The following is a 24,597-nucleotide window of genomic DNA, read 5'->3' on the forward strand; positions in this document are numbered from 1 at the left end:
TCGAACTCAAATAACAATATAAAGAGGATAGCGCATGTGATCAACTCTCCTGAAAGTTGGGAAGTAGGTAATAGTAGCAATACTAAGGCGTATTTGCCTATGTAACGGCTCTCCTTTTTACGTATTTCACCAACTTGAAATATATTTCTTTTTGTTAAAACAGTACCTTTAAAGTTAGTATGTTTTACTGAGAGAGAATTATAATTATTTTTATTCCATTACAGTGAATAAAGTATTTCTAATGGTTTCAAACATTGTTTAAAGCTAAAAAACTATTTTTTTTAATTTCTCCTGAAATAGTTATTTGCCGAATTCTAGTGTATCTTATTTTTTATAGTTCACTTTATTCTGTAATTTTATACCGCTTCCGTCTTTTACCCTTTTTTATTTGTAGATGCGTATTTTAGCAAATTTCTTTTACTAACAATTTTATCGGTTTTAGATAGATTTCATGTTATATTTTCTTTTATTTATTTAATTTTTTTTTATATCATACCTAAACTACGTGATCCATATAGACTACTATTGCCATAAACCAACACGCAATTTGAAGTCATGTTTTTATTGCTCGAATCTTCAGTCCTGCACTTGTTCTTCTCCAAACAGCCTTAATTGGGATTAATCTTTTTTAAAAATCAAAGTATTACTTTGAAATGGTAAAAACGTGAGAAAATTAAGAATTGTGAAACAATAGACCTTTTCTGCAAGATAAAATCATATTTCCCTGCGTGATCTATATCACTGTCTTGGTTGGAGTTCTCTTGCTTGAAGGTACACTCGGGCACACTATTCTATCTAATTTCTCTTCCTCTTGTTTGGTTAAAGTCTTTATAGTTATTTAGGAAATATTTATTTTAATGTTACTCTTCTTAAAATATTTTATTTTCCCATGTTTCCTTTCCTCACTGGGCTATTTTTCCTGTTGGGGCCCCTGGGCTTATAGCATCCTGCTTTTCTAACTAGGGTTGTAGCTTAGCAGTTAATAATAATAATAATAATAATAATAATAATAATAATAATAATAATAATAATAATAATAATAAATGTGTCTCTTCTTCATTCCCCCAATTACAAACAATGTTGTCTCCCAAACTAAAAAAATAACTTTAGTTGGTCAGTGTAACTCTGTCTGAGTTCTATTTGTAAGTCATGATTTTAGTGGTTCGATGTGTTTGTAATTTGCTTATTCAATGAGTAAAATTGTATAAATTCTGTTGAAACCTTAGTCTATTTTTCATGGAGTTGATATAAAAATGGTGGGAGTTCTAACAGCATTGCTACTCAAAATTTGAGAAGAATTTTTAGTTATCATTGTTACTAATAATATGCATAATCTTATTGGCCAATTCTAAAGGCAATCGAATTCGAAGAGAAACATAAATATAACAAAAATGTTTTGCAATATTTTTTATATATGTATATACAGGTTTTTTCTTTTTTTTTAGAATTCCTACAGGATCTTTATTTTACAGTTTAAAGCAAATATTCTCCCTGACACTGATGAAGAAATGCACTGTGGCGTTGATTGCCAGACCCTGCTGGGGTGCATAAAGAAATTGGGATGTGCAATTATTATTATTGTTGTTATTGTTGTTGTTAGCTAAGCTACAACCATAGTTGGAAAAAGTAGGATGCTGTAAGACCCCAATAGGGAAAAATAGCTCAGTGAGAAAAGGAAATAAACTATATGAGAAGTAATGAACAATTAAAATAAGATATTTTAATAACAGTAACAACATTAAAACCTATCTTCATATATAAGCTATAAAAGAGACATATTTTATTTATTCCAAGCCCAATGAAAATCAAAGAAGTAAAAGGGAACCCGATTAGCTGTGTCAAATTATGTTCATGCTAGTGTTAGAACATCGCTATTTGCAGTTTTTTTTATATAATTTTTATTTGTTTTACTGATGTAGCTCACTATCTGTAAGCAATTTCGTTGGTTTTAGCTTTTCATAATTTCAATCAGGTAATTCTTTTTTTCTTTTTTGTATATATAAATTATCCGAAAAGGTTAGCAATTTGTTTGTTACTTAATAATTGTTTTTCCTACTTCACACGGTAAAAGAATTGAAATTATGCCATTATAGGAAAAGGAAATAGCGATGCTCTTGAAAAGCCCATTTCCAATTCTTGAAGTTTTCCAATTATCAGGTACTGTATTGTATTTCCAAAGGTCTATAGACCTATATCTATAGACCATTGTAGTTTTCAAATCAATAACATATAATTCAATTATCGAGTCTATATTGCTGGTTACATTTACTTATTCTTAATTTACAACATTCTTACATGGGTCCTTTCATCATTTATTACGTCATTGTTGATTTTAGTATGATTTCGTACGACGCCATAACTCGAATAAACCTTTTTTCCATTATTAATTCAACTGTCGTCTGGAAATCCATTGACATTGCATACAAGCTTTTTTGTTCATTCTTTAGTTCTCCTATATGGTGTCTCAAGTTGCCTGTCAGACTGCTTTTAACTGTAGCCTAATCAGAGATGAGTTTTCCATCATATTCATAGCTATAATACACTCATCTCTTATTTGATAGGCATTGTATACAGTATAAGCATATTCTGTATGATGCCTTCATTGGAGCCACAAGCATAGGAGAACTGGAAACACTTCAGAGGAATTTTGAATAACTTAGCATCCTCTCCTTCCCATTAGTAAACGTTGATGTTGTCCCACCGTTGTTGGAATGCATCTTGCCACAGAGCCTGGTGATCCGAGACTGGAGAGCACTAAAGCGAGAGACTGAAATTCAGGGATTTCACGAACAGGTTCACATTCGGGGAACCCCAGAGAGTCAGTACTTTGTTAGCTACTAGATGATTCAAAGACCACTCAGAGCCCACTATCCGGGTCGCTCTGCTTAGATTGTCTGTGAGCACATTCTTCGTGCCTGGAATGAAGCGTGCTGATAGGGTCACCAAGTTGTTTTCTGCCCATCTCAGTATCTCTATTGCCAGATGGGATAGGGCTGCAAAAAGTTACCGCCTTGTTTGTTGATGCAAGCCACTACCGTGGCGTTGTCGCTCATCAACACCACAGAGTGACCGGCCAGGAACTGTGGAAGTGCCAAGAAGGCAGCCTTCATCTCGGAGATTTATGTGCTGGCACCCTTCCGACTAGGACCATAGGCCTGAGACTGCGTGATGCAGCATGTGGGACCCCCACCCTTCTTTCGATGCATCTGAAAAGAGCGTCAAGTCCGGGGGGAAGACGAGAAGGTCAAAACCCCTGTGCAGATTCTGAGGTCTATCTGTTCTTCCAGTCCCATAGGAACTAGAACGTCCGGGGAATCGTTAGACTGATTCCAGTTGGACTTTATCTGCAATTTTAGAGATCAGATCTTGAGGCAGCTGTTGAGAACTAGACAAACCAAGGATGCTAGGTGACCGAAGAGAGACAATGACCTCTGGGTCAAGAGTTCTTCTCGTCTGATTAATGGTCTTGCTATCTTCCTCAGCCTCACTGCCCTGTCGCCTGATGGGAAGACTTTCTGTAGATTGGTGTCTGTGATCATACCTAAGTATACCAGTCATTGAGAGGGAAGCATTGACAACTTGAGGTTTACCATGATCCCCAGATCTTGGCAAAGCCTCAGAAGTTTGTCTCGTTGTTGAAGAAGGGTGGCCACCGAGTCTGCCAGAATCAGCCAGTTGTCCAGATATCGTAGGAGACAGATGCCGATTCTTTGAGCCCAAGAAGACATAGGGCGAAAACTCTCGTAAGACCTGAGGTGCTGTGGAAAGACCAAAGCACAGCACCTTGAACTGGTATTTCCTGTTGTCTAGAATGATCCTTAGATACTTCCTTGAGGATGGATGGATTGGGATCTGGAAGTGTGCGTCCTTGAGGTCCAGTGTGCACATTAGGTCCTGTGGTCCTACCGCTTGTCTGACCATGCCTTCTGTCTCCATACTGAAAGTAATTTGATTGACAAACTTGTTCAGAGCTGAGAGGTCGATGATTGGTCTCCAGCCTCCAGATGCCTTTTTCACAAGAAAGAGTAGACTGAAGAAGCCTGGGGAGTCGTCGAGGACCTCTTGGAGAGCGCCTTTATCATGGTTTGGACTTTGGCCCGGGGGGCTAGCTCCTTTGTGGATCCATTAGCATAGGAGCGCGATGGAACTGGAGCCTTGTTCAGTGGAGGGAGAGATTGTGTTTGGGATGTGATACAGTACCCTGACCAAATCACAGAGACTGTCTAGGGGTCGGCCCTAAGCTGCAGCCTCCGCTGCCAGGGTCAATACAGGCATCTCCCCACTAGTGGACAAGTGGGAAGACTGCCCATCTTAGCGGTTGCAGCCTCGGCCGCCCCCTATAGAACTCTTTCCTCCACGCGAGGACTTGGAAACCTTCCGCTCTTTGGCTGGATAGGGCTTAGACACCTTCCTAGTTGCTGATGTAGCTGCTGTCTTGTTCATTGGTGGTGGTTGTTTCTTCTGTGAAGGAGGTGGTCTATAGGGATGAGATGTCAATGCCCTATGAAGAGGGGAATCCAGGTTGGACTTCCTCCATCTCTCTGCAGCCCACTCAACGTCTTCCGGTCTGAACATGGAGGAACCATCCAGAGTTTAGTTCCTTAGTCTTGTGACCTCGTTCTGTGGGACTTGACAATGGAACCTTTCTATTATCAAGTCCCTTCGCCGCAGGATCGTGTTTACCCACAAGTTCACAATTTTGTGGGAAAGGAACTTGATGGTTAAAGTTCCTGGTAATAGAAAGGTCTCCGTTACCTTCCTCTAGTTCTCCTTGGACCAATTCTTGGTCCTCATGAGGTGTCCCCTCTGATCCCAACCAGAGAGCCAGCCATGAAGTAGCCTGCATGGTGGTGTACTTCACCACATTCTCCTGGTTCAGGATCTCCAAAGTCGAGAACGAAACCTGAAGACTTGAGAGTCTCAAGGAAGATCCCCCTGGTCAGAGCCTTTAATGAATGGTCGAGAGGTAGTGCTGGAAGAGGCTCGTTGAAAACCTCATAATATTTTCTCTGCTGCACGAACAGTGGCAGAAGAAGTTTAAAGAATGAGCCTGCCCAGAGGGATCTGGAGGAGCCGGTGATCTTAGAGAACACCTTCCAACAGGCACTTGTCAGACCTTTAGACCAGGGCAAGGCTGCACTATTCATGGGGGCTTCTGGGTGCCGAAGAAATGATTCAGGATCGTGTCTTTGCCCTCTTGAGGGGCCACTGCCGGGTCAAATAACCCATTGATGGTCCTCATGCAGGCCAAGACCTGCCAGAAGGTGTGCTCCAACTCCTCCTGCTCTACCTCCGATAGCTTCGGACTAGCAGCTCTCAGAAGATGGTTGTCGTCGTCATCGAAGTCATCCACCCATGGACATCATCCCGGGGTAGGTCGAGGTTGTCCCTTGCATGATAGGTGTCACTTGCTGACACGCCTGCAGGGTTCGGCGATGATCGTTTAAGACCTTCTTGCAAAGGTCTTGATGCCCTTGCTAAAGACTTGGGCAGTCTTGGCATCTTTCAGCTCCTGAGGAGGAGGAAAAAATTACCCCAAGAGTGAAGGTCTTGAACTATCTTCCCTTCGTGTCTCCACTGCTGAGGGAGAGACGTCCTCCTGTGAGGGTTTGAAGACTGGTCGAAGTTCCGGTGGATCTACCTCGATAGAAGAGGGGCAGAAAGCCACCAGAGAGACTACTCTAAGAGGAAAAGACTCTTGGCTAGAGAGATGAGGGTGTGAGCTTACTTGCGGAGGAGTGGGCACAACAATGCCGAGCCTCTACTTTGAAGTTGGTAATTGTAGAGGTGGGACACCTCCCGCAAATGCCTGTAGGACTGCTCTGACCATAGCGTTGAACCACGTTCTTTGCCCACTGCGAGGCTGGCTGAAAGGTCCCCTGAGAGGATTGAAACTGAATGTTTCTGAAAATGGACATCCGTACTTGGATCACTCAACGACCAGACGGAAGGGTACTGTGAAGAAGCGGATGGCTGCGGCTTTGAAGGTTCCCCCTTAGGGGAGAACGGAACTAGGCAGCTTACCTGTTTGGGCTCCTTGGGTTCCCTAAAGGTAGGTTTTTTCCGAATCGGAGACCGTCGGGAGTCATCCTTCCCGCGAGATGTTCTGGAAACCCTCGCTGGAGAGCGGTGATCGCGTGTAGATCTGTAAGAAACAGGATTATGTTTTACGGGTGAACGGTAATCTGCATCTGATGAACGGCGCTTGCAGGCCGGGGAACAAGATGAAGAACCTTATGAGATACTGGCGTACAGCGGGCTGGCGAGTGTCGATGGCCCGACGAGGGATGAGAAGCTAGAGAAAGAGTGTGTCGGGACAACTTTCTCCGATCTAAAGGAGATCACCTACGGTCTGGCAAACAATGGCTAGCTGGCGAACGCCTAGAAACTGGTGAGCAGCGAGTCACAGGAGAACTAAGCACAGATGGAGAATATGAGCAGCTGGCAAATGATGAGCTGCTGGTGATCGGCAAGCAGCTGGCAAACACCATGGAGCTGCCGAACAGCTGGAGAATGGCGGGAACTACCAAACTCTTAGTAGTTGGCAATCAGTGAGTTGTTGGTGAACGACATGCTGCCGGAGACTGATGAACAGTTGGCGATCAACGGGAAACTGGGGAACCATTGGCGATCGGCGAGAAGCCCGAGAACGCTGGACAGCCAGCTGCTGACGAGTCACAGGGAAGTGATGAGAAGCTGGAGGACTGCGAATAGTTGGCAAACTACGAACTGCGGGAGCTCGACGAGTAGTCGGAGAATCTGGAGATTCAATGGCAGTTGGCGAACTACAAACAGCTTTCCGGTGGCGAGAGGTCAGAGAGTGCCAGTAGACAGGCGAACGCCTCAAGGCTGCCAAATGGTGAGTCAGAGGAGTGTCCGATAAATCAAACGAGGGTCAGTAGTCAGAAGGCTGTCAGTAAGTCTGACGAGATGATGAGTGACAAACTCTAGGAATAGCTCTGCAGCCGAGGTGACGAGTGCCGAGGAGTGGGCGAGCAGCAAGGTCCTGGCGAGTGACAATCCTCGGAAAGGGGATCGTCCAACAGGCAAATGAGGAGAGCCAAAGAGACTTTTCTTAGCCGGAGAGAAGAAGAACATCTGAAGCAGTAAGGAGGACCATGCACTCTGCGTGCTCGTCAAGAACAGAGATGATCATCGGAAGGGGAGGACTGCTCTGCAGGAACAGGATGATCTCTAGAAGACCTCTGGATCGGGGTTTGTAGTGGGGATCTCGCTCTAGGACGAGAGAGATACCCACCCGCAGGAGAGACCTGCCTAGGACTTTTGCCCTGCCCCCAATGGAAGAGTCGGCTCAGCAAGGGGGGAAACGCAGTCTTCGGCAACGGTGACAGCGGCGGAAAAAGAGGCAGGGTGGAAATTGTCGGTAGATACAGTGGACAACCACTCAGGATCTCATGAGCCCACACTCAACATTGACAAGAGATACCCCTCCAAGAAAGTCAGCGTCCACTTCTCTGCACCGAGTTGAAGAAGCTCAAAAAGTGCTTTCTTCGAAGTAAGGCCAGTCAAACCAAGGTACGCCCACGCCTGAAAAACCTGAAAAAAAAGGGACAGGTCTCACTCGGGGGGAGGGGCGGGGACGCTTCACTAGGGGAAGCAGCACTGTCCCTCGAGAACCAAAGTTGACCTGGGATTAATTGGTGTCTACGCTTCTGTTCGATGGTTCCCTGGGGGAAACCAACCAAAGAGGAGCTTCAGGGGGTGGAAGAAGCCTTGGTTTTCTTCGACTTTGAGGATGACCCCGAAGGCAAAGAATCCCTTTTGGAGTTCTTCTTACGCCAAGATACTTACTTCTCCCACTGGGAGGCAGACCACTCCCGTCATTCAGGGCAGGTGTTGTCTTGGTCACAATGCCGCCCTCAGCAGGGAGTGCATATCAACAGACGACATGAAATTCCCCGCAGCAGCGGCCCACAGTTCCTGGGCAGGTACGCATGAAGACTGCCAAGAAGAGAGTACACACACACTGAAAATAAAAAGAAAACAAAAGTGATTAGTCAGTAATGGCAAGTCAATAATTGGTGAGAGGGGAAGAGCCGCAATGTCCGCTCTCCACCCGAGCCAAAAGCAAAGTGGGTGAGTGATTGAGTGGGGTAGCTACTAACCCTCCCCCTGCTAACTAGCGGGTGGGTGGTTAACCCTTGATAAAAATCTGATGGTTCCTCTTTCAGCTTCGCCAAAAGTAATATCACCTATAAATAACGTTGGTTTGTATTTGGTGATGGAACAAGTAATAATTAGAACTTGTTGACAATGAAATGGCACTGGCAATCAACACAAACCTTTTTCCATTACTGGGAAACAGAATGTCTAGGACAGTAAATGAACTTATGAAAATATAGGACATACAACACATTAACGTTTGGAGGGCAAAAACAAAATCGATTACTTGAGTGCTGGTGCTAACCAAGCATGCTTATATTATATAATTAAGCCAAGAAAGGAAATAAAACCTGAAGATGGGTACTTATCTTGATAATGCTCTGGAATTGATACGTTGTGTACAGTGTCGACAAAAGCACGAATAGTGGTTGAGGGTTTGTTGTTACGTGGGTATGCTGGGGAGGACTAAAATGATGGTTCCTTTCTCCACCTCCACAAAAATAGGTATTTCCGTCATTCAAATGCCTTAATTCTTGATATAAACTTTGGTGCTTATGGATCTAACTCTCAAGAGACAAATTATGAAATGTTGGTGAAATGAAAAAGACCTTTTACACTAATCAGTTTTATTTGATTTAAACCACTTGGTGTACTCTTTTCAACAAAAGTTGTCAACATTTTGTAAACAAGAAATACACACAATACAATGCATTAAATACATAAATAGAAAATAACCTCCTAGATTATTTAAAAAACCAACTTCATAACAATGATAAAAACCCAGAGACTAGTTACATAATCAAACAAAAATAAACTCTGGCCTATTTTTTTTTTTTTAACTTTACACCACTCATTTTCAGCCCACTGAAAATGGCAAAGTTTGGCAGTACTGTAATTAAAATTTCAGGACTAAACACAGAATGACAACATCTGCTAAAAATGCAGTTTCTGCATATTTCTGATTCATGCTTTGAGCATGAGTAAATTATGAACCTAGTTGCATATTGTTATAATTGCATTCAAGAATACCTGATCTACCCATATACCCGTCTCAGCATCAATTAACACTCACCATGTGCAGCAATAAAACACCTTGATCTTGCAAAAACCATATTTATGGGATGCTGCTAAAAGCTAAATATAAATTGATACACTGCTATTACATTTGCTGCTTTAAAATATTCCAAGCACTGAGACTGCAAAATAAAGTGATATATATATATATATATATATATATATATATATATAATATATATATATATATATATATATATATATATATATATATATATATATATATATATATATATATATATATATATATATATATATATATATATATATATATATATATATATATATATATATATATATATATATATATATATATATATATATATATATATATATATATATATATATATATATATATATATATTTGTCTGAGAATAAAACGATGAAAATTGAGTGGATGAAATACTCTGCAGCCTAAAAAAAAGACATAGATAACCATTAGATTAAAACTTTCAAAAACTCTCAATTGATAAATTACACTAATGACTAGGAACAAAGGAACATTAGAAACCATCTAATTTTTAAATTCTAGTATAATAATACAATTCAACTACCTTAAAGGCTTCATTATCATCTATATTAGTTTTCAAGTAATCAGTAGCATAAATTGCTCTATTCACATCTTGACTTTCTCTTAGCAAAAGAACCAAACATATTCCTTCTTCTTTATATGGAAACCTATTATGTATTCTTCCAAAGACATTACATTCTTTTATAACTTGATGAAAAAGTTAGAAATCCATAAACTAGATAGAACCTTTCAGTTCCAGTTTAATTCCATACTGCCAAAAAACACAAACTGGAGATAAACTTTAGCAAAAATCAATTCTTATTGAACTGAGCTACCTAGAATGCAGGGTTCCACTGTGCATTTAACCCACAAACCTTAAATATGTTAATAAAATCTATGCTAAGAACTGTACTTTAATAACTACTTAAGATAAAAACATTCTACTGAATATGGCTCTCATTGTACCGAAAACACTGAAATACCATCATCTAACCAAAGCAGGAATTAAGGTATAGTATGCAGAATAATGAATATCTATGGCTGTATTACTAATTGCTATACAAACAAGAAAATTGATATGCAATACTGCCTTTCATAAGAGAAATAATCTACTGTATTTAAACACCTACCTCCCTCCAGTCAGAAAATTAGAAACTAAACTCTAAAGGTTCACTTTTTTCTTGCAAAGGAATTTTCATGAAGAAGCTGAAATTAAAATTCTGATTAAGATTATATTGTTAAACTTTATACTTTACACTTTATTCTCAAAAAGTTTATATACAGTACATTTGCACTATACACATATATTTCAAAGTTAATTTAGTGACTAATCAATAATTGTCATTGTTGAAGGATTCTATGAGAGGTGTTCTCAGAATTTTTATCTTTATATGATTAATTTTATCTTATCATTCATAGTAATACCTTTATAAAATTCTTTAAAAAGGATATATGGATGTGCCCAGGAAACCAAAATAATTTATTATAGACCATCAAGAAAACACGATTACCCAGTCAAATGCAAGTGTAATTTATAATGTTATAATGTTATACATGTAGTAAATAAGCTTACTCCTTTTTGATAATATACATTAAAAAACACAAAAGGAATGAATTAACTTGTGAAAAAATTTGTAGTTACTCGTAAAGTCTTATAGTTCAAAGACACTGGAATCTCTTGCTTAACCCTACACTAAACTTCATATGCCTCTTTCAGATCACACTGTATCACACTGGAAGTTAAAGGCAGGTAAGGGTGTAATAAGGAGCACATGCAATTTTTATTAATCTAAATACACCTAACACTAATATGAGGATCCACTGAAAATGATAAAGCAGACTCCCTAAGGAAACAAAATTAGCAAAGTGGTTTTCCATCAGTTGCCCTGACTGAATGGTGCTGATTCTTCATCAGAGGAGACTCATAAACCTTTATGAGTTGGAATGTCTCTCATTTTTCATGTTTTTAAACAACAAAATAATATTAGTCTTATTAATTAAATCAAATTTACATTTCTCATATCACAAGAAATAATACCCATTTTGAGGAATAGTATCACCATTGTCCCTTTTGTCATCATTACCATGAGGATAATAATGATAAAAATAATAATAATAATAATAATGATAATAATAATAATGCCCAAAGTATGCTTTTCTCCAACAAAATGGTAGTAATACCTCATAAAACTTTAGTACACAAATGCACAGTACCAACTTACATATACCTGTGATTGGTCATGTTACAGCACATAGTTGGGCTTTCCGAGTCTAGTATAGTTATTTTACAAAATTCGTCAAAGAATTCTTATCTCCCATTTTATCTTTCTTTTGAAATTCTTAATAAATTAAAGAAGTATACAATATTTTGATGATTTTTACCAAAATGTAGACAATTCTCTCAGTACAAAGAACTGTACCGCTTTAAATATCATAGGTAATTGGGTCTACAGAATATCAATTGAAATTATTAGATAAATAAAACTGCCCTATGCCTCACAATTTTCCTGATTTATCAAGGAACATTTAGTTTCAGCCACACTAATATTTACCTTGAGCATACAGGAACTCATAACCCTTAAAAACATGAAGGTTCTTAATATTTATGGAAATCAACACGCTCCAAACACAATTCTTAACACTCATGAAAACCTACTCATTTAAGGCCAAACATACAAGTACAGAACAACACTATTTTGCATTATTGTACACCTAATTTGACATTCTTACTTTGGAAATGTGATCTTTTGACGAAATTTTGTAGCTCTGGTTTTTCTATACTGATCAAGTAATATTAAAAAAGCGCTTAGTGTAGATGGGTAAAAGTTATAGGTTTGATTATACAGTAATTCTAACTTATTTTTGACCAGCATAAGGAAACTTGACATTTCCACCCTGTTAACATGCCATAACTAAATATGATGTGCTTGTCTCATGACAAATCACTTGCTATATGTAGCAATCATTTATGCTTAGCCAAAGTAATTTATTAGAGAATTCGATTTCCCAAAACCACAATAACCACAAAATCCTCAGTATTCCACTGTCTACCATTAGGAGCCCAAATAGGCTTTTTTTCACTCAATAATATTAAAATGATAGAAAAGTAATTGGTTACCATAGTATATAGGATTTTATTGTCTTAAAACTTAAGCAGGCCTGGGATATGATATCTCATAGCAATATCAAATTTATACTCATGGCATTGCAAACATTTCCGACGTATAAAGTTGAACTCTTATTCACATTATACAAGAACTAAATGTCTTGAAGGAGTTAATCATTTATGATATTCCCTAATTTTTAAGCATAGTATCAAATTGCAAACTCATTTTTAGCTGTAAATAGAGTAGACATCTGAAATATATACCAAGAGATATTTGTACCAAATATATCAGCATATCTTTTTCAGTATCTTTCGCTAATGCTTTTTATTGGGTAAACAGTTCATAATATCACTGTAAAATACAGTACTGTACTGATATTTTTCATTTCAACAGCCTGAAATAAGCTCTGTCTATCTCCTTGACAGCTTTTTTTTAGTTACTACCTATATGAACATTATCCACACAGACTTTCTTCTAGAATGGGGTTCCTAACTTTAACAATACAGTAGTATCAATTTCTTTTATTTCATAACTCTAATCTGGTCTCCCTTGAAAGTCACCAGTTATGCAGCATCATGGCCCCCATGTTTTCATATTTTTCACGTTGAAGTACTCTATAGCATTATTTGAATTTCAGATATTTTTTTACTTTATAAAAGGAATTATCAAAAATTATTTTTAAAGACTAACAAGCATTCTTGTTGGAGTTTTCACTCCCTACGAATATCACAAAGGCTTCAGAGAGATGGTCCTGGGTGCTAGTAGCCATCGTGGTTGAGGTGAGTCAGAGATTTTTCATCAATATTGGACTCGTCCACATATTCAATGGCATCATCTTCAGGACTTTTGGTGCACTGTTGGGAAAATGAAAAATCTCATTTATCACATAAAATCCAGACCCCCTTGAATTTCCAAGTAAGAGTTTAGCATTTAGAGGCCATATAAAAAATCACTATCAAATAAAAAATGCTTGAAATTTATATTTATCCGAGATAAAAACCTACCATATAAACCAAAGAGGATTTTGTAACCGAGAAGGATACAAACCTAAAGAAACTTTAAAAAATCCATTTATGTTGAGAAGTGTTCATCTTAGCATCTGTCTGATCACCATAACCATTATAAACTCCTTCACATATATTTTTATATAGTATACACATTTGCATAAACATTTGAAAGCCTGTATAGTTACATTGTATATGAAATATATATCTATAATATATATATATATATATATATATATATATATATATATATATATATATATATATATATATGTATGTATGTATGTATGTATGTATGTATGTATGTATGTATGTATGTATGTATGTATGTATGTATGTATATATATATATATATATATATATATATATATATATATATATATATATATATATATATATATATATATATATATATATATATATATGTATGTATGTATGTATGTATGTATGTATGTATGTATGTATGTGTATATATATATATATATATATATATATATATATATATATATATATATATATATATATATATATATATAAATGATTAGAAAAAAATTGACAATAAATCTTTCTAAAAACAGTAACAACATCAAAACAGATATGTCATATATGAACTATAAAAAGACTTATAAGCGCCCGTTCAACAAAAAAAAAACATTTGCTGCAACTTTAAACTTTTGAAGTTCTACTGATTCAACTACCCGATTAGGAAGATCGTTCCACAACTTGGTCACAGCTGGAATAAAACTTCTAGAATACTGAGTAGTATTGAGCTTCATGATGGAGAAGGCCTGGCTATTAGAATTAACTGCCTGCCCAGTATTATGAACAGGATGGAATTGTCCAGGAAGATTTGAATGTAAAGGATGGTCAGAATTATGAAAAATCTTATGCAACATGCATAATGAACTAATTGAACGACAGTGCCAAAGATTAATATTTAGATCAGGAATAATAAATTTAACAGACCGTAAGTTTCTGTCCAACAAATTAAGATGAGAATCAGCAGCTAAAGACCAGGCAGGAGAATAGTACTCAAAACAAGGTAGAATGAAAGAAGTAAAATATTTCTTCAGAATAGATTGATCACTGAAAATCTTGAAAGACTTTCTCAATAAGCCAAATTTTTGTGCAAGGGAAGAAGACACAGACTTAATGTGTTTCTCAAAAGTAAATTTGCTGATGAGAATCACACCTGAAATTTTAAAAGTCATACAAAGTTGAAGAAACATTATCAATACTGAGATTTGGATGTTGAGGAACCACTGTCCTTGACTTACTTACAATCATACTAAGCTTGTTAGGACCCATGATTATACATAAAATAAAAAATGAAACATGAGAAAAGGAAGATAATAAGCACTGTTAATAACAGACCGAACAGAGGACAACCACACGATGCGCGGGTGGTCGGAAAGAACTAAAGATATTCAAGTAATCGGATTGCTGAAAGATGCTCCTGCAATGGAGGTAATGTGTTGGCCACAAGACAATTTAAGAAGTTATACTGAAATACAACGACGTTTAATTGAGAAGTATGCCTTGCCTGATGCAAGAAAGGGAGACATAAAAGAAAATTACAAACCCAAAATTCGGGAAGGTGAATCCATTCTTAGTTTTGCAACTCGCATTTTTCGGAATTGCGATTCATTTGCTACCTGTAGCAATCGCTCGTTAGCAGACGTAGTGAGCGCGATATAAAACATTTTAGACAGTTTGCCAGAAGAAAAAATTACTGGGAATAACTGGCCCGATTCCGAGAAGTTGGCAGCCATGAGAGGAACTCGACCCCTGAAGGAGGGATAGGGTAGAACACAGTCAGCAGGTTAGAAGATGCTGGCAGTGTGGGGGAGAGGGGCACCGACGAGTTGAGTGCCCCACCCAACGATCTCCCCGCCGTTACGCTTGTCAGGCCTACGGTCATCTATCTCGAGAGTGCTCAGCAAAATACGGCCATAGCGGGCGGGCTATAGCACACGTACACCTCACCCCCCCAACATCCGAGGAAAAGGAAACAGAGGAAGGGGGAGACGAAGGAGTTCGATGCCTCCCCCCCCATGACATCACAATGAATTCCCTTTTTGTACCTATATATATTTTCCTGTTATTTCATTGTACTGTAAATGTTATTTATATCATCGTAGGCAGAATCATCTCTTCATTTTATTTACGTATCATTCATTATTGTGGGTTAATGCTGGGCCTTGCTATTTGTAAATATGTTAATGTAAAGAAACACAAATGCCCAACATATTTTACCTGTCTGCGGCGGTCAGTCACCTGCTACTTATCTGTCCGCAGACCTCTATGTCAATCACCTGTTCTGAGAATAAAGCATCAGTCGGCTATGATCTGTCATTCGCCCCTCGCAAATGGAGACCCATGGAGTTTCCCTTAACGGACTTGACACGGCAACCTCGAAAGAGAATGTTTGGGCTCGCGACCCTCACACGCCAAAAAACGCCACAAACGGACTTACTACGGCGCAAAATAACTTGCGTTCTGGTGTTCTTCCTTGCAGGTTGCCACCGCATTAATGATAACTCGACTACTCGGAAAACCTCTCTCCATAAACGGATAAAATACGGCTCAAGAGTGAGTTTCGGAGAGTGAGGAGAATGGCAGACTCAGATGTCGATAGTTCTACGCCCCTCGCAGCCGAGGTGTACGGCATGATCGTAACTCAAATCAAGCAGGTGGCGACAGGCCACAAGTTACAACTGCCTCCTTTCACACCCGATGCGGCCACGGTATGGTTCCAGAGGGCCGACACACACTTCAGGCTCACAAACATGACAGACGAGGCAAGGATGGCCGACATGGTGATGGCACCACTCTCGGCAGACATGTTCAAGAAAATATCGTCCTGGTTGAGGTAGAGACCAGGAGCCCTACATTATAATAGGCTGAAAAAGAAACTGTCAAAAGTCTACGGCCTTCCCGCGACTCTGAGGGCCCAGCGCGCTCTCGACCTGATGAAAACCCCCCTCGGTGACAATCTCTCATCGGAGGCCTGGGACGAGCTCCTGGACCTGCTGCAGCTGGACGAGTTGGATAGCAGCGGGCGGCCTAAAGAAATCAGCTTGACCCGAGAGATATTCCTGCGTAGACTCCCAAATTATGTCTGCGCTCAGTTGGAAGGGACTGAAGACCTACACATGCTCTCTTTAGTAGAAAAGGCCGACAAGATCCACCTGGCGGCCCAGGCCTCCAGATATGCCGCCACCGCCGAGACAGAGGAGGAAGAGTGTCCCTCGGAACCAGAGGATGCAGAGATCCATGCGTTCTACTATAGGAGACTTCACCAACAACGAACCCGGCCCCCACCGCGTCGCTACCAGCATCAACAGCACCGAGAAGAAAATAAACAACAAACCCCCGACCAATCAAGATGGTGTTACTACCACTGCATGTGGGGGAAAAGAGCAGAAAATTGCGCCTGGCCATGCTCATTTTCAAAAAATCTAATTAGGCGACCACGTCTACAAGCAGCCCCGGAACCTTTGAACTCCGACCCCGTGGGTTTCTACATCCACGACGCAAACTTGGGGAGAAGGTTCCCAGTGGATACCGGCGCATCAGTCTCTAAGTTCCCGCATACGAAGCACGACAACAGCCACCCATCAGACAACAGGACCGCACTGGTTGCTGCAAACAGCAACCCCATCCCCTGTTACGGGAGGAAAACGCTGAAGTTATCATTCAGGGGCCAAGAGTTCAACTGGCCTTTCCTGATTGCCGACATCAAGACGCCACTCCTGGGCGCTGATTTTCTCGCCCACCATGGTCTGCTAGTAGACATGCGTCGCAAATGACTTGACAACCAACAGACCTACCGGTCCTACCGACTCTCCCACGGGCCCAGTATTCCCCGTGTATGCTCCGTCACACAGCAAGTACAACCGCCTCTTGCAGGAGTTCCCAAAGTCCTCATGCATGAATTACAACAATTGGAGGGAATTCCTGCCAAGCATGGGATATATCACCACATAACTACGACGGGCCCACCAACTAACTCCAAATTCTGACGTCTTCCACCACAAAAACTACAGGATGCCAAACGCGCTTTCCTCGAGATGGACGAATGGGAGTGTGTAAAATGGAATCCAGCGCATGGGCCTCACCGCTACACATGGTCAAGAAATCTGACTGCAGCTGGAGACCTTGCGGTGATTACAGATGTCTGAATCTGGTTACAACGCCTGACCACTACCCCTGCCCAACATGCAGGACCTCACCGGGACTCTCCACGGGGCTACAATTTTTACCAAAATGGACCTCCTGAAATCATACTTCCAGGTCCCGGTACATCCCGACGACATTCACAAGACAGCCATAATAACCCCGTTCGGATCATACGTTTTCGTATACTCAACGTTTGTACTCGGAAACGCCGGGGCAACCTTCCAGCACCTAAGGGACAACATCCTGAGGGACCTACCTTTCTGCACTGTATACGTCAACGACATCCTGGTGTTCTCCGAGTCCCAGGACGAACATTTTCAGCACGTAAGAACAGTGCTGAAACGATTACAAGAAAACGGCCTCATAGTGCGCTTTGACAAATGCACTTTTGGGGCCGAGAAGGTAGAATCCCTGGGACACGAATTGTCAAAGGAGGGAGTGCGCTCTTTGACATTGAAGGTAGCAGCGGTCAGCAAATTCCTGACGCCAACCACTGTAAAATGTCTACAGGAGTTCATCGGTATGGCAAATTATTATACTGTAGGAGATTCCTCCCCAACATCGCAGGCATCATGACTCCCCTGCTCGGCGTCCTGAAGGGGAGGCCAAAGAAAATGCAATGGGGGTCATCCTCAACAAGAGGCCTTCGAGCGAACAAAGGTCAGCCTCTGCGGAGCCACGACCTTGTCCTACCAGGACCCCAAGGCCCCTCTCCGGTTGACCATGGACGCCAGCAACACAGCCTGAGGTGCCGTCTTGGAGCAGATGGTGAACAACGAACCACAACCTCCAGCCTTCTTCAGCAAGAAATTGATGCCTCCCGACACACGGTACAGGACATTCAATCGCGAACTCTTGGCGGTATATCTCGCCGTCAGGCATTTCAAGTATCTGTTAGAGGGGACTTCGTTCACCATCCAGACGGGCCACCAACCACTGCTCCACGCCTTTACCAAACCAGGGGACGAGGGGACAGTTGGTCAGCCCATCAGCAACGTCACCTGGCAGCCATATCTGAATTCGGCTCTACCATCACCTACGTGCCAGGGAACAAGAACCCGGTGGTCGGATAAACATCAACTCCATCCACATCGGGGTGAACTACAACGACATCGCTCGCAAGAAATCAACTGACCCCGCAATGGCAGTATTAGAATTATGAAGGGGAACCTAACAAAATTTTGAAAATATTTACATATTTGGTTATTTCAATTCTTATCACTTTTGTAAGTGTGGTAGTTAGCTATCTGACTAACAGGTAAGTCACGTAATTAAAGTCAGTTTTATGATAAAAATGGATTATTTTATTGATACTTATTTGGGAGTCACATCATTTCCCCTCTTCCAAATTTACAGTGATTTATCAGGGTTAACACACATGCAGACCACTATGCACTGTTCCTATTTTAAACTACATGATACTGCTCTAGTTGGGCACTCTAATAAGAATGTTGTAAGGGGAAGAGAAAACACTTTGTTTTTTATTTGAAGGTAGATAAGCTTATGCTTTGTAGATAATAGCTACATGAACCTCAGATAAGTATTGGAATTATTTTTACCGTTAAAATTTTGTTACCCTTTCTGAAAGTAATCATTGCTACAAATGTCTGCGTGCACAAGAGATAGGTTCATAATGAAACTAATGTACAGCACCATAAAAATCCAGTATAATTAACATAAATCCAAATTAATACCTGAGTAAATGCTATCCGTGGTGCGTTGATCTGTTCTGGATAAACCCATGGCTTGTAATTAGGGTTATTTTGCATCTTCCATGTTATGTACTGTATGCTTGCTTTATGTAATGTCTTCACCATCTGCAAAAATTAGTGTTTCATTAGCAATAGAAAAATAAAGTTTAGTTACTGGTGAACTAATACATTAAGTCTTTCTCAAAATACTTCTATATATGTTTCAAAAAAACAAAATTAGAAAAACAAGCCAGAAATCAAATTCAAAACTATATCAATGGTCATTCAAATACACACTTGTGATATAATTGTTTTTTTATTGATTTCAGATTTAATAAACTGGCACAATTAAAAAATAACAACAGTGTCTTTGGTACAAAATAATGGTAGACTGTCTTTTAGAACTTATAAGGAACATTCGAGACTGTTGCAAAAACCCTAGGTTCGAGAATGCAATCTAAATTCTCCAGGTGATTCGATGTAAAAACGTTGTTTGGATGAAATACTTTTGAAAAGGGTTGGCTATGTAGATTGATTGGAACAGAAAACTTCCCAGACACTCTAACAATACATGATACAGATCCTCAGATCATTTCCCTTGTGTCCCAAAAAGGGTTATTAAAGTTATTGTGGCTCAAAGAGTGCCTGAACTTGATTCACAACTGTTATATCATCGTAAAATGTGGGAATGTGAAGACCTAGAGCTTTCCCGTACGTAACAGGGTATCTATCTTCTATACTAAGGTATCCAAAATGAGAATGAAACACCATTACCATTGTTTTGCCAGAGCATCTGCTGTTCTCAGGCAGTTACCCATCCAAGTAGTGACCAGACCCAACGTTACTTAATTTTGCTGATCGGACAAAAAGTTGTGGTTTCAGCATGATAGGGTTGTTAACTGATAAAATTACAAACACAGCTACATATTGGTGACCCAATCCATTTCCAAATTTTAGACATACAGTGCTGATGAATGTAGCGACCATTCCCTTTGAAGTGTAAGATTCTTTCAGCTTAGCTTAACTTATATGTATGCAAAGAGTTTTAATCTGACCATGTAACATACCTCTTTATGCTAGACCTGAACAAACTCTAGTTTTAGAAAATTGAACATACCTTACTATCCAGTAAAATCACAGTAATGCCAAACCAATAATGATGAGAAAAATCAACATTCATGGGAGACAAGTGTAGCAGGAGTGAACGCTTCCTGTGGCTAGAGAAGAATGACTAGCTATACTCTGCAGCCACCCCAAGCCAATTAAAGATTTTAGATTCTATACACCATACTGGTATCAGACTGTCCCCAGGAGCCTTTAGAACTTTGTCTATCCCAAGCCTCCTTGTTGATGTTGGAGAATTACCTTTAGACCTTTACCGAAATTCATCTATTGTTCGGTATTGGTTTAGGTTGCAAAGACTTCCTAATTCTTTAGCCTATCAGACTGCAAACATTTTAAGGCGCTAAACATATTTTGAGTTGCACCCAAAATCCCCTCAGCCTTATGATTTTTGGGTGAAACAATTATTAAAATCTCGATATAGTTAGAAGTAAGGTGCCAGAGAATTCTAAATTAATCAATCAATGACTAACAAGAACAGATGGATCCATACATTTAGCTTAGTTGCCACTAACCAGAGGTGACAGTTAGACATAAGGATAAAGGTGCATTTCTTGGATGTCCAAATTTATTGATTATAATTTTGATCATGGCAAAAGGAGAGAATGCATAAAATCTAGGCTTGACCAACTTTGCAGTATGGCATCCGGTGCCCAGTCCCAAGAGTCAGTACTAAAAAAAAAAGTCCACCTGAGGTTTTCCGTTTCTTCAACTGTTGACATATCTAAGCGTGAAGAGATTAGTTGGTTGATAGAGAGTAGCTTCCTATTCAACTGATCCCCCGATGTAATGATCTTTCTGGTTAAAAACTGTGGCATCAAAATGATAGACCTTGATTTGGTTACTTCCTGTTTTCTCCCACAAGACAATAATTATTCATAACTAACTCCTTTATCAATTATAAGACTATTAAGATAAATAGCAGCTTGAGGCAATTAATGTGGAACCTCTTCTCAGTCAAGTTCCCTATCCTTCTGTGGAGGTATCTGTAAATAAGGGGACTATGACAAGAGACTCGAGGCAAATTATCACACAAATTACTGATGCAGCCAGTGTTAGAATCAGCACAATATTCAGAGGAAAAATCAGAAGCACTTGTAATGCTAGCATCACTCGATTCCAAGCTGCTATTGTCGAGATACATACACCCAATACTTGCAGGCATCATCAATGAGAGTTCCTCCTGCCTTGTAATGTTCGGGAGTGAGAAATGTACCACCAAAGTAATCCTCACTTAGTGAAGAAGCACAATAAAGTCTATATCAACCCTGAACATTGCAGGTGCCAAACCACAGTGCTCACAAACTATGCCTACATGGGCATGAAAGCTTTCAGGGCTAGGTGCTATTTCCCTACATTCTCCAAGCAAAGACTTTTCAAATTAGTGGCTACCTTGGAGAGATGCAATTTGTTGCATGAGGGTCTAAGAGACTGTAATAATCCCACGCAAATAAGTGCACACTTGGAAAATGTTCAGCAAAAACCAAAATTTGCCAATAGATCAGCTATCTCCTCAGAAATTATTCAGGAGTTACTTGAGCTGTAAAACTTCCAAGCCACTTGAAGTATGACTAACCTAAACAAGGTAAATATAACCTATTCCAACAATAGCAGAAACTGTTCTGTGGCCATGAAATCAAAATTTGATGGGCATTATCTGCTCATGCCAGCTTAACCCCACATATACAGTACATTTATTCTATAGCCAACATCCTTTAGACTAATAACACCTCAAAATTATCTTCGGACGCATGGGAATCCTGCCTATTCCCTTTGCTTTGAAAATGAAGAATTAACTAACTTTATTCAGAATACAGAGGCTTAATTATTTTATAATGTAAAAGGAGTTTTCATGTCCATCACACACTCCCTGAGGTTATTTAAACCAGCAAAATCTAATTACTGTAGTTGAAATTCATATCAATTGTTCCTACCAAAAATAAGATGTCTGAAAATATCATATCTATTTTAATTTTGGAGCTAGCACTATTAACTTCTATCTATAAAATCTACCTTTAAAAATGAAGGATCAGAAAATTATCTATTGGACAAGGGATATTTGAGATGGGGAGAGAGAAAAGAGCGCCCAAGAATGAACGACTTATTTAAACAACCGCATAGCAACCTGAACCAAAATACGGTTGCTAGGTAACAGTCTGATGAATAAGAAGTATTAAAATAAACTTCCTTCACTTTATTCTAGCTATGTCGGATCCTATATTCAGTAAATCCAATACCACTGGATCCAAACGATCCCTACACCCAGTGAAGAAATGCTTAGTGCCCTCTTCACTTATCCTTTCCACCATCTGATCATTTATTTAGTATGTAATCATAATACAGTAATGTTATATCTAGGAGATCCCTACACTTATCAAATTTATACTGTAATTATGAAGTCTTTGCCTCAGCAGATGAAACATATATCCTCCCTAAACTTAGACTTGTATAAACTACATAAAATCTTATTTTAAAAGATATTAATTGAATATCAAGTTGAAAATTTAATATAAAATATAACTACACTAACTTCAATGTCCTGATAAAGGGCATAAACCTGCAATCTGCTAGTGGAGGCCTTCATGCGATGAAAAATCCTATAATGAAAGCAACACTACCAATTGAGATGTAAATCAGGAGGCAAGAGGCTGACAACAAGAGAATGACAGCTTTTTTATAGCATTCTCTGATGGCCATTTTGTGTTTGAGTAGCCTTCGAGATATAAGATAGGGGGCTAGTCATACAAACCTACTACTCTTTTTGAGTTTGCAAACCAAGCTGCACTCGTAAAAATGTATAGCACAATGAATATTGGGTAATACTTACTGAAATATGTACCAAATTAAACTCAAAACCATTTAGTCACAGGAGTAATATTGATTTTAAGGGAAAATGTAGAAAAGAAATAGAACATTGGACAGTAAAGTTAAAGCTCTATGTTGCTTCATCAAAACATTTCTTAGGCATTTAAATAAATATTGTTAACACTCATATGGCTGGCCATGAAAAAAAAAGACACTATTTACTTATTGTGTATCCCCTGCAAGAATGTTATTTTCAATGACATCCAAATATCAAAATTATATGAAAAACATTTCAGATATTACTGAATGATTAAAAACAACTTCTAAGATTTATATACAATGCAAAATATTTTCTTTTAATGATGAATCAAAAGCATTCCAGTCAAACTAATGTATGTTTTTTATCAAGTGGCAAGCATACTCCTACGACAGAAGTGTAAAGAATAACATCTAGGCAAATTACACAAAACAAGATCAGATGAAATGAAACTAATATAACACAACAATTTAGTGAAAATTAAAGCTGAGAAAGGCAGGGCTCATAATACTGAATATAGAATATAGCTACAAGGTGCAAAGAAATTAGTGATAAAATAATGATAATGAAAAAAATTGAAGTCAAGAATATCTATTCAAGCACAGATAGTTCTTGACTTGAGATGGGGGTAAGTTATGACAATCCCACTGCAAGTTGAAAATACTGTATCATAAGTTGAGCATGGTCTAGCCTACCCATAAGTCTTAAGGATTGGTGATAAATTAGCAAAACAGCATTTTACAGTAACTTACTACTGTATACAGGTATATAAACTAGTACATGCTGCATGTACCAAATAATCAAAATACTGTACTGATATTGCACAGTAAAATGTAAAGTAAAAAATTATTCGACAGGTAAATCATTTTGCCTATGAGTAGATCTTTCAATAATGGACTCCTTTTACAGTATACTGGATTTGGGATATAATGGACCAAATCCAAATAACCACAGTTGCATCATGGTGGTGTTTTAAAGGTCACCATAAGCCGTACTGTACATATTTCTGAGATATTTATATTTATTTACATAAAAATAATGAATAAAAAAATTTACCAAATTCATTACTTACATATCTTCATAATAAATAGCCTATCAAAGGAATAATTTTATATCAATGAAATCGACTTTTTCTACGCAAGCCCATCTGAGAAAATGCACTGTTAATTGATTTTACTGTATTGTCTGCTGATTTAAAGCTACTGCTATTGAGGATATGTGCACATATAAATAACAAATAATACTCTTAATATATGTAAAGATGACATTACAAATGTTCTACTCACTGTATCTTTAGAAATTCAAAATAAAAGAAATGGAGCCATTTTTACATCATGCTTTTCCTACATCCATGGTAATATTTACAAAAAAAAAAAATTGGTTGTAGTATATACAGCCCGTCATCCCAATTTTAGCCAATCTCTACATGGAGTACTTTGAA

The 24,597-nt window shown here is 38.9% G+C and overlaps 1 protein-coding gene across 2 annotated transcripts in view; it reads right to left on the reverse strand.

The window, feature by feature from the left end:
• Positions 1 to 10,429: 10,429 nt before the first annotated feature.
• LOC137634329 (START domain-containing protein 10-like) overlaps positions 10,430 to 24,597 on the reverse strand; it is a 54,316-nt gene continuing 40,148 nt past the window's right edge. For both annotated transcript variants that reach the window (XM_068366712.1, XM_068366713.1), the window contains 2 exons: positions 19,196 to 19,318; positions 10,430 to 13,169 (listed from right to left, as the gene is read on the reverse strand). In XM_068366712.1, coding sequence (XP_068222813.1) covers positions 13,074 to 13,169; positions 19,196 to 19,318 — 219 coding nt within the window. In that variant the 3' untranslated portion in view covers positions 10,430 to 13,073. The remainder of the gene's footprint in view (positions 13,170 to 19,195; positions 19,319 to 24,597) is intronic.

Source organism: Palaemon carinicauda, chromosome 44 (genome assembly GCF_036898095.1).
Source record: "Palaemon carinicauda isolate YSFRI2023 chromosome 44, ASM3689809v2, whole genome shotgun sequence".
In the NCBI taxonomy this organism is placed as follows: Eukaryota; Metazoa; Arthropoda; class Malacostraca; order Decapoda; family Palaemonidae; genus Palaemon; species Palaemon carinicauda.